A 14,090-nucleotide genomic window follows, 5' to 3' on the forward strand; every position below is an offset into this window, starting at 1 on the left:
CTTTTCCCAATTCGTTTGCCAGCTTCGCCTGAGTGTGAATCTGTGCTTGTGCTCGTTACGTTGCCTGAATTGAACTGGAGGCGACTCACCCAGCAGACTGGCCACAATGGTCACCAGTCCAGTTCCGGATCCTAGCTCCAGCACCTCCTTTCCCTGCAGGTTCACTCTCTGCCTGTTGTTGTCCAGGAAAGAGCACAGAGCCAACGCCTGCAGGACAAAGACAACGAGACCTCTTACAGTGGCTTGTTATTGTCGCTGCAGTATCCAGTTGCTTTTATATCAGGCAATTTTGTATTTATTCAGTGTTTTCAGAGGCACTCACTGCTGGCCACATCACTGCTCCGTATGAATCTATGGACTCATAAATGAGGATGTCCTGCCCTGTGTAATGGTAGATGTCTTTATTAATGCCGATGCTGATGCCCGGAGCCCAAGATAGCGCTCTGTCCTGCTGCACATGTGTTTGTTTGGTGTGCACCTGTCCTGTGAGGAGAGGACGGACCAAAACTTAAACAGGGGCGAAACAATACACAGGAAAAGTATGAATTAGCTGTGAGCACACGATGCCACCCCATTAATGTCATACATGAGCAAAAAAGAAAAGCTGAAGAGTCATCAGTATGCTGAAAGGCACAAGACATAACACATTATATGTGAACCTCAGTAACCTCACTGCACTGACAAAGACCAGTCCCTGCGTCTCTTCCTTATAAGTACAGGCCCTCAACACCAGTGGACGAGTATGTCAGCCCTTTGGATACACTGAGGAGAGTTATAAGTGTTGGCTTCGCCACATTTTGGCTTCACCACCTTGTTTTACCACATCTCACATCTCAAATGTAACTCTTGCCACTAATCTTGCCAGACACCCTAAAGTCCCAAAGCTGTTTGTTCACTTACAAGTACATTGCCAAATTACTAGCCGTTTTTAGATATGGCACCAAGCCGCCAATTTGCCCGTCCTTTTGGCGGCTCGCTCTTGGTTTTAGACAGAGGCCGGCAAATTGGGGGTCTGTTTTGGTCCGCCGATTTTCTGCCTCGGAGGGTACACTTACTTCTGCCTCGCCTATCTAAAAACGAGGCAGCAATGTGCCGGCCTCTGCGTGAGGTGGGTGGAGGTGTCGATGACCTGCACTGTTGTGCGACCCACAGCCGGGGAGTTTTAAAACCGGGAAACAGCTGATTACGGCAGTCAGTCCATCATTTCATCCACGGACATGAAGATGAGCAACTGGACAGCCGCTGAAATCCAGGAGATGCTAGCGTCTCCTGGGTCTCTGTAGCAGTTTGGTTGTGTTAGCTTGTTGTTGTATCGGCAAGCTAAGGACAGTCGCTACTTTCAAATTAAAAGTCCCCGGCTAAGTTTGCAGTTCTAAGCTCCAATTGGGTGCAATGTAAAGCTCTTATTTTGAAGACAAATTCAGCCCAACTTCGAGCTTCACCTCATGTCACATGTTTACGCCTACTTCAGAGGCGGCTTTTGGAAAAGGAGGAATATTACACCTCCGTTTTAGAAAGACAGGCCGGTACATTGCCGTCCTTACCTTGGAGCAAATGTGCCGCCTTTTCTATCTAAAAAGGGCTACAGACAGAATTAAAGAAATAAAATGCCAACATTTTATTTTTATATTACAGCGATGAAACACACTGCATATTAAAAGTTTGTTTCCCCTAAATGTATTAACTTACACTCTGACCCTCCAAATGATGAGTGGATTCTGTAGCTAGTTGATGGAGGGAAGTCATAACTCTGGTTAGTGGTGTCCAACCATGAAAATGGTTTTGTTTTAATTTTGAGATATACCTAAATGTATTCACTGCAACACATACTTTATATGACATTTGCAATACAATTAATGAAATTTGTTACATTTAAAACAAGACAAAAACGTTTACAGCCATGTGCTCTGAGACAATGTTGCTTTAAGCTTAATGCTAATGTCAGCATGCTAACATGGTCATTATTACAAGGTACCAACAAAAGGTTTTATAGTCATGCTACCACCTCTACGAGACTGTTGTTAAAGATAAATGCTAATTTCAGCATGCTAACATGGTCACATTGACAATGCTAACAAAAACTGTACAGCCATGCTAACATTTCCATGAGGCAATATCAGCTTGGGCTAAATGCTAACGATGGCAGTCTTACATGGACAAAATAACAATGCTAAGGTAAAGTACTGCAGCAAACAGCTCTATGAGAGACTATTGCCTTGTATTTACAGTCAGCATGCTAACATGGTCACAATGAGAATGCTAACAAAAATAATGTCATGCTAACAGCTAACTATGAGACAGTTTTGCTTGGGTTTTATGCTGATGTCAGCATGCTAACATGGTTACAATGACAAAGCTAACACTGTAATGTTTAGTAGGTATGATGTTTACCATGTCACATTACTTTAGCTAACATGCTAATGTGTAAGCACTAAACAAAAAGTACAGGTTAAGATGATATTTTTTATTTGTATTTAGTCATAAACCAATGTGAAATTTTGACCTGATGATGGCAAAATAAGAAAAGTTAAGTATTTACTAGATAACAAGTCATCCAGAGGGGATCATTAATGTCAAATTTTATGCCAATCTGTCCTATGGACATTGAAATAGTCCACTTGAAACCCCAAACATGAACCTCTCGTAGGTGCAGGAAGTAAAATCCGGGGATCATCAAAGTTAATGGGATTCATCCTCAGAGGATGGTGAATGTCTGAGCAATCTTTTATGGCAATCCATACAATAGTTGTAGTGATATAGACTGTTCTTTAAGTAGCTATGGCTGAAACATTTCAGTCTGGTCCAAAGCTGACGATCAACTGACTGACTGACAGGGATTGGGATCCATATGGAGCCGCTCTGCTAGCATGACTGAAAATTCTCTGTCCCTAATTAATGTAGAGAACCTGCAGACAATATGTTGTCAACACAACGTCCATGCACTGAAGAAATGGTCCCTTTGATATTGAGGTGGCAGCAGTCAGTGGATGTGGATGACTCACCTGTGGCGTCTTCACTGGCAGACCAACTTGAACCCTCTTCGTAATCGTCATCTGCCGTCACCTCATCCTGCTTTTCTCTGCTCGGCTCATCCTCAGCTTCCTCCCTCCTTCCTTCCTCATCCTCTTTTGGCAGATCTTTGACTTCCGACCCCACATCACCTTCTCCTTCCTCTTCTCTACACTTTGCCGTGAAGATCTTCAGCTCTCCGTCTTCAGCCAGCAGGCTTGTGTGAAAAGCCTTTTTAAAGTTCTCAGTGAAAGTCAGATCAGTCTCAAACCTGACCTTGTTGGCCCAGATCAGAGTCGTTCCCGGTTTGCAGAAATGCTTCATGGTGACCAGGAGCTCGTCCAGGAAGTCATGATGGTAGACCACATCAGCTGCCAGCACGTAGTCGTAGTGATACACAGATGTAGGATAGGTGTTTTCCAGGTCGTAGCCCCAGGACAGAGCAGCCACCTGGGGCGTGTGCCTGCAACGGCCCCTGGTGTTTCTGGACAGGTTCACTCTCAGGTTGCTCAGGACGACCGGAAGATCTGTGGCTGTCACCCAGGCACCTGAGGACAATTAGAAAAAAAATCAACAAACCTCCTGTAGTAAGGGTCTGTTATCTTTTATTCTTTTATTCTGTCATGTTTTGCTTTACACTTCCTATCTTTGTCTTTTTTCCTGCCTCCGTTCACTTCATTTGAACTTCTTACCGAGGAGCGCTGCTACAACAGACACAAGGCCCGTTCCTGCGCCGATCTCCAGGACTGCCTTGTCGACGAGACTCAGCTGTTGCTGATGGGTGTCCAAGTAGTGACAGAGAGACACTGCCTGAGGGTAATAAAGATGAGTTAGAGTCCTGAAGTGTCACTGAAGCAGGTCACACTTATCAAGAATACATATGTTTCTACTTAACTGTTATGCTATTTATTTTCTTGGAGATATTGACAGTAGAGATGTCTGTCCTCTGTTGAGTTTTTCATAGTGAACTCAACAGCAACAGCAGTTTGATGGAGGAACTATTTTCTTTCTCCCGCTACACCCACCAACCTATCAACACTAAGGGGGTAAGAGCCTGGTGTTCCCACATTACCTGCATTTCGAACTTTAATACAATACTGAAATAATATTGATTTTTGAAACATGGGGAGAAATTGAAACAACGTTGAGGGTATTCAATTTCCGATTATTATCAAAATCTAAACATAACTTTGCTTATGTACTGTGTGTTGATTAGCTGTCAGCAGCATCTAATTTACTTCGGAAGAAGGTGAGGCCATGGGGGCGCTAGAGGAGAGCAATTATAGTGATAGTATAAATGTATCAATACTGCTAAAAACTGGGTGTTGAAACAGTTTCAAATATTTACAAGCGATATGTATTGACAGTTCAGCTTTTTTGACATCACTATGAGAGGCTAGCTAACTATGCTAACCAAGCTAACTGCAAAAGCTGCCATTAATGTTTACAGCCCCGCTCCACTGCAAGCACAAGCCTCCGATGACAATCTGTATCGATCATCCTGGGTAAGTGAACCATGTTTCGTGGAAAGAGACACAACTATTGAGTTTTTCAATTTCATTTATTGGTGTGTTAGCAGATCTCCACGGTCAATATCTCCAAACCTCGACGCTCACGCCAAAATGATCTCGATGGATGAACAGCACTACAGTTCAAAGGAAAAATGTGTATCTTTGTGTCGGCTTTTACTTGAAGTGTGAGCCAACCAGAGCAGCAATAATGAGATGTAAAGTGCATCTTTGTAGATTAATAAGTGGTTGTCGGGTCTCTTAGACAGGCCTCGGGCAGAGTTGTAAATATAGCCTAGAAGCCTTATTCTCGATTGACACTGTAACACTGTGATTACAGTGATTACATTAAACAACAGAGTACTGACAGTGTAATGGTGCACACAGGTGCTAAATGTCATATTGAAGTAAATGAGGTCGCAAAGGTGATACTCACCGCCGGCCATATCATGCCTGCATATGAGTCAAGAGCCTCTTCTATGATGATCTTCTGCCCGACAAAATGGTACATCTCTTTGTCTATTCTGAGGAAGAAGTTTGGAGCCCAGGCCGGTCTTTTCTTCTCCTGGACGGCTGATTCATCTGAATGATACACAAGTCATCAGATGCTCAGATCTCATTGGTCGGACTTAACAAAGAAACTCATAGTTCATCCTACCTTTTGCCTCTTCTTGATGTTCTTCATCCCCATCTTCCTTCTCCTCTTCCTCCTCTTCCTCACTGCTTCTCATGTGATTGGTTTCCTCCACAAAGGATGGGGTCAAAGTATCCATATAAATTCCTGTATACTTTTTAAAACGGACAGATAGCACCACAAAAGAGTTTGAGCTTCGATTAAACATTTCCTTTAATGGTATAAAGTTCACTTTCTTATTAAATCTCCCTTTTATGATTCTTGATATGCTTTCCTCTCTTTACTGAGCTTTCTCTCTTCTGTGTCTCTCATGTATTAGTCAAGAGGATTTACACCATTTCATACAATTATATTTGTCAAGATAATGATTTTTTTAAACTGCAGCTTAACAGCCAAGCCAGTGAAATAAGGCAAAGCAAGTCTTGCAGAACACACCCCTTTAATAAACATGTAAGAAACTCACTTTCACATTATTTAAAGAGTAAACATGGGACCCTAACATACTATCAAACATTCTCTCTACAGGTAAAACAAGGAAAACCTGGTCTACCTGTGACTTCTGACCTACCTGCTGCAGCTTTATTCTCCAGTGAAAGATCTCAGGAGCAATCAAACTGCATCTGGAGACCTCTGACTGGGAGGTTATAGAGGCTCAGCATCCTGTTGGACACACCCATCATCATCACAAGGGCATGAGGGTATTTTTAGAAAACTGCCTGGAGAAATAAACACAGGCAACATACGACAGCAGAGTGCACCAACATCAACACCGGCCAAGATGACCGGGTGAGTGAGCCAAATAGAGCAGGAGAGCGGCAGGAATGTCATGATACAGCCATGGTTCATTAATTCCACAGTTGTTTATGGACTTCCCTTCTGGAGCGTCTCGGCGCCTCCCTGAACTGTAACTTCATACTGGATCTACTGTGAATGGATATAATATGAAGAAGTACTTTCTCTTATTCTAACTCAACTAAATAATTTCCATTTTTGTTATTTGGACTGTGGATTCAAATCATAACCAGATATTGCACATTACACCGGTAATGCATATGTTTTATTTGGTTATCTGCAAGTCTGCTGCAAACTTGGCTCATACATGATTTATGTTTGTCTGGAAAGCATCTTTATATAAAGCTCTTGAATGTGTGTTATCAACACATGTTTTAAAAATAAAAAACCTTCTCTCTATAAAAAATATGCACAAACTCTATTGCATGTTCATGCTTTGCTTACTTGCTTGCTTTTCCTGCAATGGCCTGAATTGCTTCACCAGACATGGGCAGTAACAGGATCAGGCTGGCATGCAATCCCCTTATATCTACCCCTCTTCGAAAAGAAGGGGGCTCCTGTAATATCAACCTCAATTGGACCTCCCATGGTTGCTTTTAAACAGCCATTGACCATGACGTATCACCCCCCCAGTTTCAGGTATCGTTGATCTAACCCCCCTCACATCCCAAAACTTGAAAACCGTCCAGGACCTCATGGTAGTTTGACACATAAATGTGGAGTGCACAGTGGTTAGGTCATTGCCCGAGTTTTAAAAGATTAGACTTTCTAAGCTTGGTGACATGCAGCATCTGTCTGTCATTGAAAGGTTGTTTGTTATCAAGAGGCTGTTGAAAGGCTGGTCAAGTTAGCGGATATCTCCACAAGGACTAGGTTTTTTTAGCTATTGACGATCTGTTTGTCTTGACAATGATACACATCATCTCAGATAAGAATGCTTTTTCTCTTTTATCCGGCTCTTCATCCCACCTGTGTGTTTGCAGCCAAACGACACATATCCGTCACATGAGGATTTGGAATCACAAATTATATATTGGGTTTAATAGGTCACATTAATTAAATGCCTTTCTAACTTATTATATCCAAGATAATTAAGCCGACTGGTGAGTTTCCAAAAATGTGCAAAATTTGCACAATTGGTTGTCATGTTACTGAAGCTGCAAATACTGCCCAATATGGATGTGAGATTAAACTGACCTGCTGCTAATTGTGAATATTCACATTTCCTTCGATACTGTAGATCTTAATTTATCAGAATCAATTAATTATGGGGTATTCATGCATGCCACGTCATGCAGAGGTGATGAATGTAGTCTCAACAATTGTAAAATATTCTAACAAGTCACAACATTGTGCTGTGTCTGTCCCGATTGTAATGTGAGATTACCAATAATAAAAGTTCATGATGATTCATCATGTCAGTTGCTTGGAGTTCATTGGGTCAATAACACTAAAACCTGTGAGGCTGTAATGTTTGGCCTGAAACTGGGGTGCTCAAATGTTTGAATTGAAAGTTAATAGTGAACCACAAGCCAAGCACTTGTTGTGAGGTATTGTTAAGATGCAAAATGATACAATATGGAAGCCGAGAGAGGCTAGTAAGAATAAAAAATACTTTCTAAAGTCTAATCTTGACTGTTTTCTGTGTTCATGACACTGTAAAAAAGGGTTTGCCAGGATATTCCGGAAAGTTCCTGAATTATTGTTTCACTGGCCTCTGAGGACTTCTGTAGAAGGATCCCAAATTCCTTTAATTGACTGACTACATGAACAAATTATCATTCTGTCATTCCAGGCCAATTTAAAGAGCCTTTTATTTCACAAAATTAAAACAGCATTAACATTAATTTATATAATATTAATTTATTTTTATCATTCTTATTTCTATTTTTGCTAGAAACATCTGAGGGGCAAACTCAAACCTGGCTTATAATAACCAACTTCTTTGTTCACATGCGACTATCACCTTCCAAGTGAGAACTTTTTTGAAAGCAGTTGCTTATTTACACATGCAGATATGCAACCATATTATTGTTCATTGGGAGTCTTGTTTCTGTCCACCTGGTGAATATATGTTCAATATTTGCTCTCTTTTTGCTTTGTTTTTGGTCTCTACCACCAAACTTTTCAGCAAAATACCAGGCTCATTAGCTGCTAAATGCTCCACAACATTCAGCAGCTAGTCACTAACTGCGTCTATCTGCTGTTTGGTGCTGAAAAGGTGATTTTTAGAGCTTTGAGCTGAAAATGAAACTAAACAATAAGCTAAAACTCTCCAAAGGTCCAAATCACAGATTTGTGTGATAATGACTTTGCCAGGAGGTTTATGTTTTCATCTTGGTTGGTTTGTGTAGTGGAAAATTACTGCACATAGGAAATCCTTTAAGCAACTGACCCTTTACATCACTGGTCAGGCCAGGAATGTTGTTTTGGATATAATCCTACTGCCAGTATGGAGAGGGGGAAGGAGTTATGCCTTGTTTGTTTTTCTTATGTTACCAACCTCCCAACATTTTCTTTACCATTACAATAAAATACTTTAAAGCTTTGCTGTGACAACTGCTGACTGTTATCACCGATATTAGGTTTCATCTTAAGAGAACCATCGTTGAGCAAAATTGAGGCAATCCATCAGAAGTTATTGAGATAGTGACATTTATACGTGCTTGTTGAAACTGGCACTTGTACAAGCAGTAAAACCTGATCTTGTTGTTCATATGAGGTCACACAGCAACGGAGCTCCTAAATAAAATCCACAAGGTCATCAGAAAACCAATGGAAAAATCCAGAGTCATGTCTGTCCAGATGGATGTTGCTGTTGCATTCACTGAACTTAGGCCTTCGTAGGAAATATTATTAAAAAATATAGACTAAAATATTCTTCAACAACCCTGATGCAACAGTAGAGATGACAGGAGACTGGTGAGAGATGGAAACGCCTCCAGAGAGCCTCGCTTCCTCCTCTACAACACTTTGTACCGACCTTTGCTTGTCGGCTGGTATGAATTTTGTAATCTGATGAGCTCTTCTTTGATTAACCGTGTAATCTCTGTTTTGGCTTTCTGTACAGCAAGTTCATTTACACTTTCGATAGCCAGGTAGATCTTGTGTTGTGACCAGAACAACATAGTCAGCCAATTACACGAGCACAAGACCATCCTTCAGTGTATCCAGACATATGGAGCTGCCAGTTTATTAAAGTTGATCTAAATGAAATGTAAAGCAACAGAACAGCAACAAATAAGAATGTCTAGATTTAGTTTGAATCAAAGTCAGTTGTCATTTTGTCAGATTGTGGTGTTGTTAAATGGTATTACATTATACTGAATTGTCTCTAGTAAACAAAGATCACACCAGATAATACTGGAAATAATTAAAAATGTGTGTCACAGCTTGATATTGCGTGATATCCATGTAAACATGTAACATTACAGAATAAATAAAAACATTTCTCTTCAGTCCCAGTGAATATTTATTTTGGTGTGTTCAGGCAGCAGCCTCTCCTTGGTCCTTAGTCCTCCTGTCCTTCCTCCAGGCTCGGTACAGTTTGATACTCAGACTGGGGAGGTTGTACAGCTGCTCCATATGGAAGCGCTGCTGAAAGCGATCCACAAAGCTGTTCTCTGGGTCCAGACGAAAGCGCATGGCCCACAGGATCTGAGTGTTTTCCTGGCACAGATAGTCGAAGGTGTCCATCAGCTCGTCCAGGTAAGGATGGGAGTACACCACGTCGGCTGCCAGGATGTAGTCGAAACAGTGTGTGGCACGTGGGAAACGCTGCTCCACCTCCTGCCCCCAGATGAGCTCAGTGACCTAGAAACACAGATGTTTCAGAATGAATTCAGGATGAAGCCAACATATTTTCTCCCTTACTTCCAAACGTTTTCACACTTTTTCATACTCATCAATCTTTAATATCGGCTGCACTGCAAACACGCACTGAGAATAGTCGATTTGGTTCATGAGCCCAACATACAACAAGAAAAGCAACAACAACAATATGCTACATAATATTGCTAATGGTTTTGTCAACAATAAGCACCTTGGCTGGATATTTTAAAATATTTCTTAGGTTATCTACCCGACAATATGAAACATGAATATGAAAACCTACCGCAGGGATGTACCTGCATCGGTCCTTAGTGTTGCGCATAACATTGTATCGGAGGTTCCCCAGCACATCCGGTAGGTCAGTGGAAGTCACTCTAGCACCTGGAGAGAGACAGTGCTGCTAAGTGTTAAAGAACATGAGACATAAACAGCATCAGAAGGAAAAAGGATTAAGATTTTAAGTCAAAGAGGGAATTCAGACTCAGTATTAACATCTGTCCTGAGTGATCCAATCATAAGTGGACAGCTCTGAGCCCATCAGCTCACACCTGGCATTAAAGTGATAGTTCGGGCCTTTCGATTTGGGATGTATGAGGAACTTGTACCTTGTTAGGGAGCAGGCACAGCTGTGCTTGTGCGTAGGATTACAAACGTTGTGCGATTTAAGGGAATGTAGTGCCAAAGGAAAGGGCTGTCTGACGGTTCTCCACACAGAAGGAGTGCTTACAGTCATGTACTGCAGGTAACACTCTGACTAGGGATAAGTACCTCAGTCAACCCCACATCAAAAGACCCAAACAAGCTATTTAACATGGTTTTGAGGGACGCCCTGTGATCCTATCTCAGTTAACCACTCTATAAACAAACAAATATGATGTTTTTTACACAAAGAAAGAAATACCCTCATGTATAATATTTGCAGAAGCTACAAGATTACCCAAATAGTTAAGAATTTGTTGTAGACATCATTTAACAAAGCTTCTAAAGTTTCTCCTAACTCACAGAATTGAGCAATTATTAAAGGGAGCCTAGGGGCATAAAAACATATCAGTTCATGTTTGTTGTATTCATAAAATTTTACATGTTTATCATCAGTAAAATGTTCCTTCTCATAAACATTTTGTATAAATGCTAAACTGCTAAAGACTGGGAGGTAATGTGCTCTTCAGACACATAAAACAAACAGGTTGGTACAGTGATGCAGTGACAAACTGCCACTTTTAACAAGGAAAGACACTGCATTTAATGCTGAATTTCCAAGAAGTCATGAATGTTTTAGAATTTGCCGTAGCCATCTCGCAAAGTTTTTTTTAAGTTTCTCCTCATTCAACAACTCTAAAAATAGCATGATTTGTTAAGGGAGTCTGTGGATACTGGGGTAACTAGTTCCATGGTTAGTTGAAACAGTCTTTTAACATGCTAACTTTGGCAGGCTATAAGGGAGTCCAATGCCTAATGCCTCTCAGGGGTGTTCATACATGTGATCAGAGCTGTCCACTTGGGATCAGATCACTCAGGATGGCAGTTGATATCAGGTCTGAACAGCCTCAAAATGGGTGAAATCAAAACATCATCTGATTGTTTCATTTTTGTTCTACCTAAGAGGCTGGATACGATGGTGACGAGCCCAGTTCCAGCTCCCAGTTCAATCACATTTTTGTCCATCAGGTTGTATTTGTCTCGGTTGGTCTCTAAGAAATGACACAACACCATCGCCTGTTTGGGGGACACAAGTTTACAGCTCACAGGCAGGACATAGAATAATGCTTACTATAACAATTGGGATTAATACATTAATTTGAACGTACCGAGGGCCAGAGTACAGCTCCATAGAGGTCTGTGGACTCTTTGATGCGGATCTCCAAATCAGAAAACTTGTATCCCTCCCAGGCCTCCGTTCCAATGAGAGAGGGTGAGAACTGCCGAGCCATGATGGCTTTGGCGAGCTCTGCATCCACAGCAGCACTTGCTTTGACACCCACAGGAGAGACGGGTATTAAAAAAGATTACATGCTAATATACAAAATGTGACACAGAAAGCACGAGATAAACTACAGGACATGTTGACATAATCACAGTCCAGTGCTCAGGTGTAATTAATCATATCAAAGATTGCTAAATGAAATTGTTTGTTTTCTGGCTCACTGGCATCACACAATGGTACACTAAATGGTACGGAGCTGTACTTCATGTTATTACTTGTGCTTTTTCTGCTATGATATTGTAAAATGTCAGCTTTAGACCCCCTCTCTCTCACCCTGTTTCCTGTCATCTCTGAAACTGTCCTATCAATAAAGCCATAAAAAAGGCCCAAAAATTGAAAAAGAAAAAAACACATTAAAACTGTAGACCATCATAAATCTTAGTCAACTGAAATATTTTGTCACATTTAAGAATTAGAACATTTGGATTTGAGAAAAGTTACTGATTAACTGATTAATCCTTTTTCAAAAATTAAAAGTTAACAATTGATTTTACAGTTGACAACTAATAAATCTCTGAAGCTCTGAAGTAAGAAAATACATTGTTTTTTTTTTTATTGAAACTGGGTGAACCAGTCCATTAACGCTCCTTCCAGGTAGAGTCTTACAATGTCAACAACAACATCATAAGACAACAGGACAACTGTAGTATTGTAGACGGACTGGTCGGTGCTTCTTTTGTCAAGAAGAAGAGTAATCAGGTTGTTTTTCTTTCATATCATATTACGGGTAACACTTGATTCTCTGCTCTATAAATGAAGAACATTAATGCCCCTCTGATCCTGCTGCGTTTGTTTGTAACATCATGCCAGTGTGTCAGACTCCAGCTATGTGTGAGTGCTAACAGTTACTCAGAGCATAACTTCGGTTATGTCACAGGGCTTAGATTAAAGGTCAGGGGAGCCCTCAGAGCCACAGTGCAAAGGTGCAAGGGGGTCAGGCTCAATTTATAGCTTCTCATTCTCTCTCTGTCTATCTCTCTCACTGTGTGTGTGTGTGTGTGTGTGTGTACATATCTGTGCTGTATTTGCTATCAAGCAGAGATGCAGTTGTTTGCAGGGAAATGATATAATAGCACAGCCACGCGTCTCACAAGCTCTCACACTAAGCAGGTATTATGAGATGATTTTTAAGACAGCATTTTTTCCTTTAAAAAACCCAAAACAAAACAAAAGGAAATCTTACATACAGTAAGTACCTACATTTAACAGGAAAGAAAAATCTTAAGTTTTCGGTTTTTGTATTACTTCAAATTCTCACCTTCTTCTTTGGTGCGGGAGTCCTCCATAATCTTGGACTGTTGAGCCTAGTGTCTGTAGGAGTCCCAGCAGGAGGGCGAGAGCACCCTTAAAAAGAAAGTCTATACAGTTGCAGCTAACAGCTGTTCTCGGCTTACGGTCCTTTGAATTGGGTCAATCTGGATCCAGATATTTAGCAGGCTGCCAGTGCCACCCTCTGCAGTTTTAAGTTACACTCAAATAAAGTGTTTCCCAACTTCTAGTCCGGCCACACCAACCCTACCCCTCTGCTCACCACACATTTCTAGCTCTCTGTGGGCATGCTTGAATCTCTCTGCAGTAAAACTGACTGACAGCAGCAGCTGCTCTGTCACACTGCTGAACTGGACCTGAAGTGCCAACAGAGGCGGCTGTTATGTCATTCCCTAGGTTGCTGTTCATCTTCTACTGACTGTATCAAGTTTATTTTACACTCATAGTACTTGCATATTTGTGAATGTTTCATGTGACTTTAAAGGTGAAATTTGTAAGAAGACCCGAGTTTAAAAGTAGCTCCAAAACTATAGGGGGCAGCACAACCACCTACTGCTCACTATACTGGACTTGCTACTCTAGCTGCTGTTAGCATGTAGCTCCGTTAGCTGTGGAGCTAAGTCGATTTATAAACTGACATTAATCCACCTGGATACAGTCAGACACTAGACTCAGACTGACCACAGCCTCGGACAGATCCCAGGGGGGATACAGTATGGAGGTGATTTACAGCCACTCTGACCAGGATTGACACCAGGGACGACAGGAGAGACATGAGGCAGCAACAACATGTAGAGCCAGAGCTTACCCTGTGAACTGAGGATTTATTTTGTGATTCTAGGTTAATGTGGATACATGAACCAAGACTGGCAGACTAATAGTTAATGAGACAATTAAGCTTGTCTTAGTTTAGTAAAAGAAACTTGGATTTGGTGTGTACGGTTGTATATTTTTGTATTAATTAATAATATTCCCATTTTTTGAGTTAATTTTGTTTACTTATCAGACTAACAGTAGCAGACCGGTGTTTTTTTTATTTTTTACATCGCCCAGCTCAAACTAC

At 41.1% G+C, this 14,090-nt stretch overlaps 2 protein-coding genes across 2 annotated transcripts in view; both read right to left on the reverse strand.

Annotated features, from left to right (window-relative positions):
• Positions 1–5,782, reverse strand: part of mettl21ca (methyltransferase 21C, AARS1 lysine a) — a 7,238-nt gene extending 1,456 nt beyond the window's left edge. The window contains exons 1-7 of the mRNA XM_030414178.1: positions 5,720–5,782; positions 5,176–5,305; positions 4,954–5,099; positions 3,702–3,819; positions 3,003–3,557; positions 323–483; positions 90–207 (exon numbers count right to left, since the gene is read on the reverse strand). Of these exons, the coding sequence (XP_030270038.1) occupies positions 90–207; positions 323–483; positions 3,003–3,557; positions 3,702–3,819; positions 4,954–5,099; positions 5,176–5,290 (1,213 nt within the window). The 5' untranslated portion in view covers positions 5,291–5,305; positions 5,720–5,782. The remainder of the gene's footprint in view (positions 1–89; positions 208–322; positions 484–3,002; positions 3,558–3,701; positions 3,820–4,953; positions 5,100–5,175; positions 5,306–5,719) is intronic.
• A 3,321-nt stretch (positions 5,783–9,103) lies between these two features.
• mettl21e (methyltransferase like 21e) lies at positions 9,104–13,364 on the reverse strand. The gene is made up of 5 exons (XM_030413572.1): positions 13,017–13,364; positions 11,583–11,743; positions 11,373–11,490; positions 10,058–10,155; positions 9,104–9,756 (listed from the first exon to the last, which is right to left on the reverse strand). The coding sequence occupies exons 1-5, from the start codon at positions 13,042–13,044 to the stop codon at positions 9,430–9,432; spliced, it is 732 nt and encodes a 243-aa protein (XP_030269432.1). The 5' UTR covers positions 13,045–13,364; the 3' UTR covers positions 9,104–9,429.
• Between the last annotated feature and the right edge of the window lie 726 nt (positions 13,365–14,090).

This window comes from Sparus aurata, chromosome 4 (genome assembly GCF_900880675.1).
Source record: "Sparus aurata chromosome 4, fSpaAur1.1, whole genome shotgun sequence".
Taxonomy (NCBI): domain Eukaryota; kingdom Metazoa; phylum Chordata; class Actinopteri; order Spariformes; family Sparidae; genus Sparus; species Sparus aurata.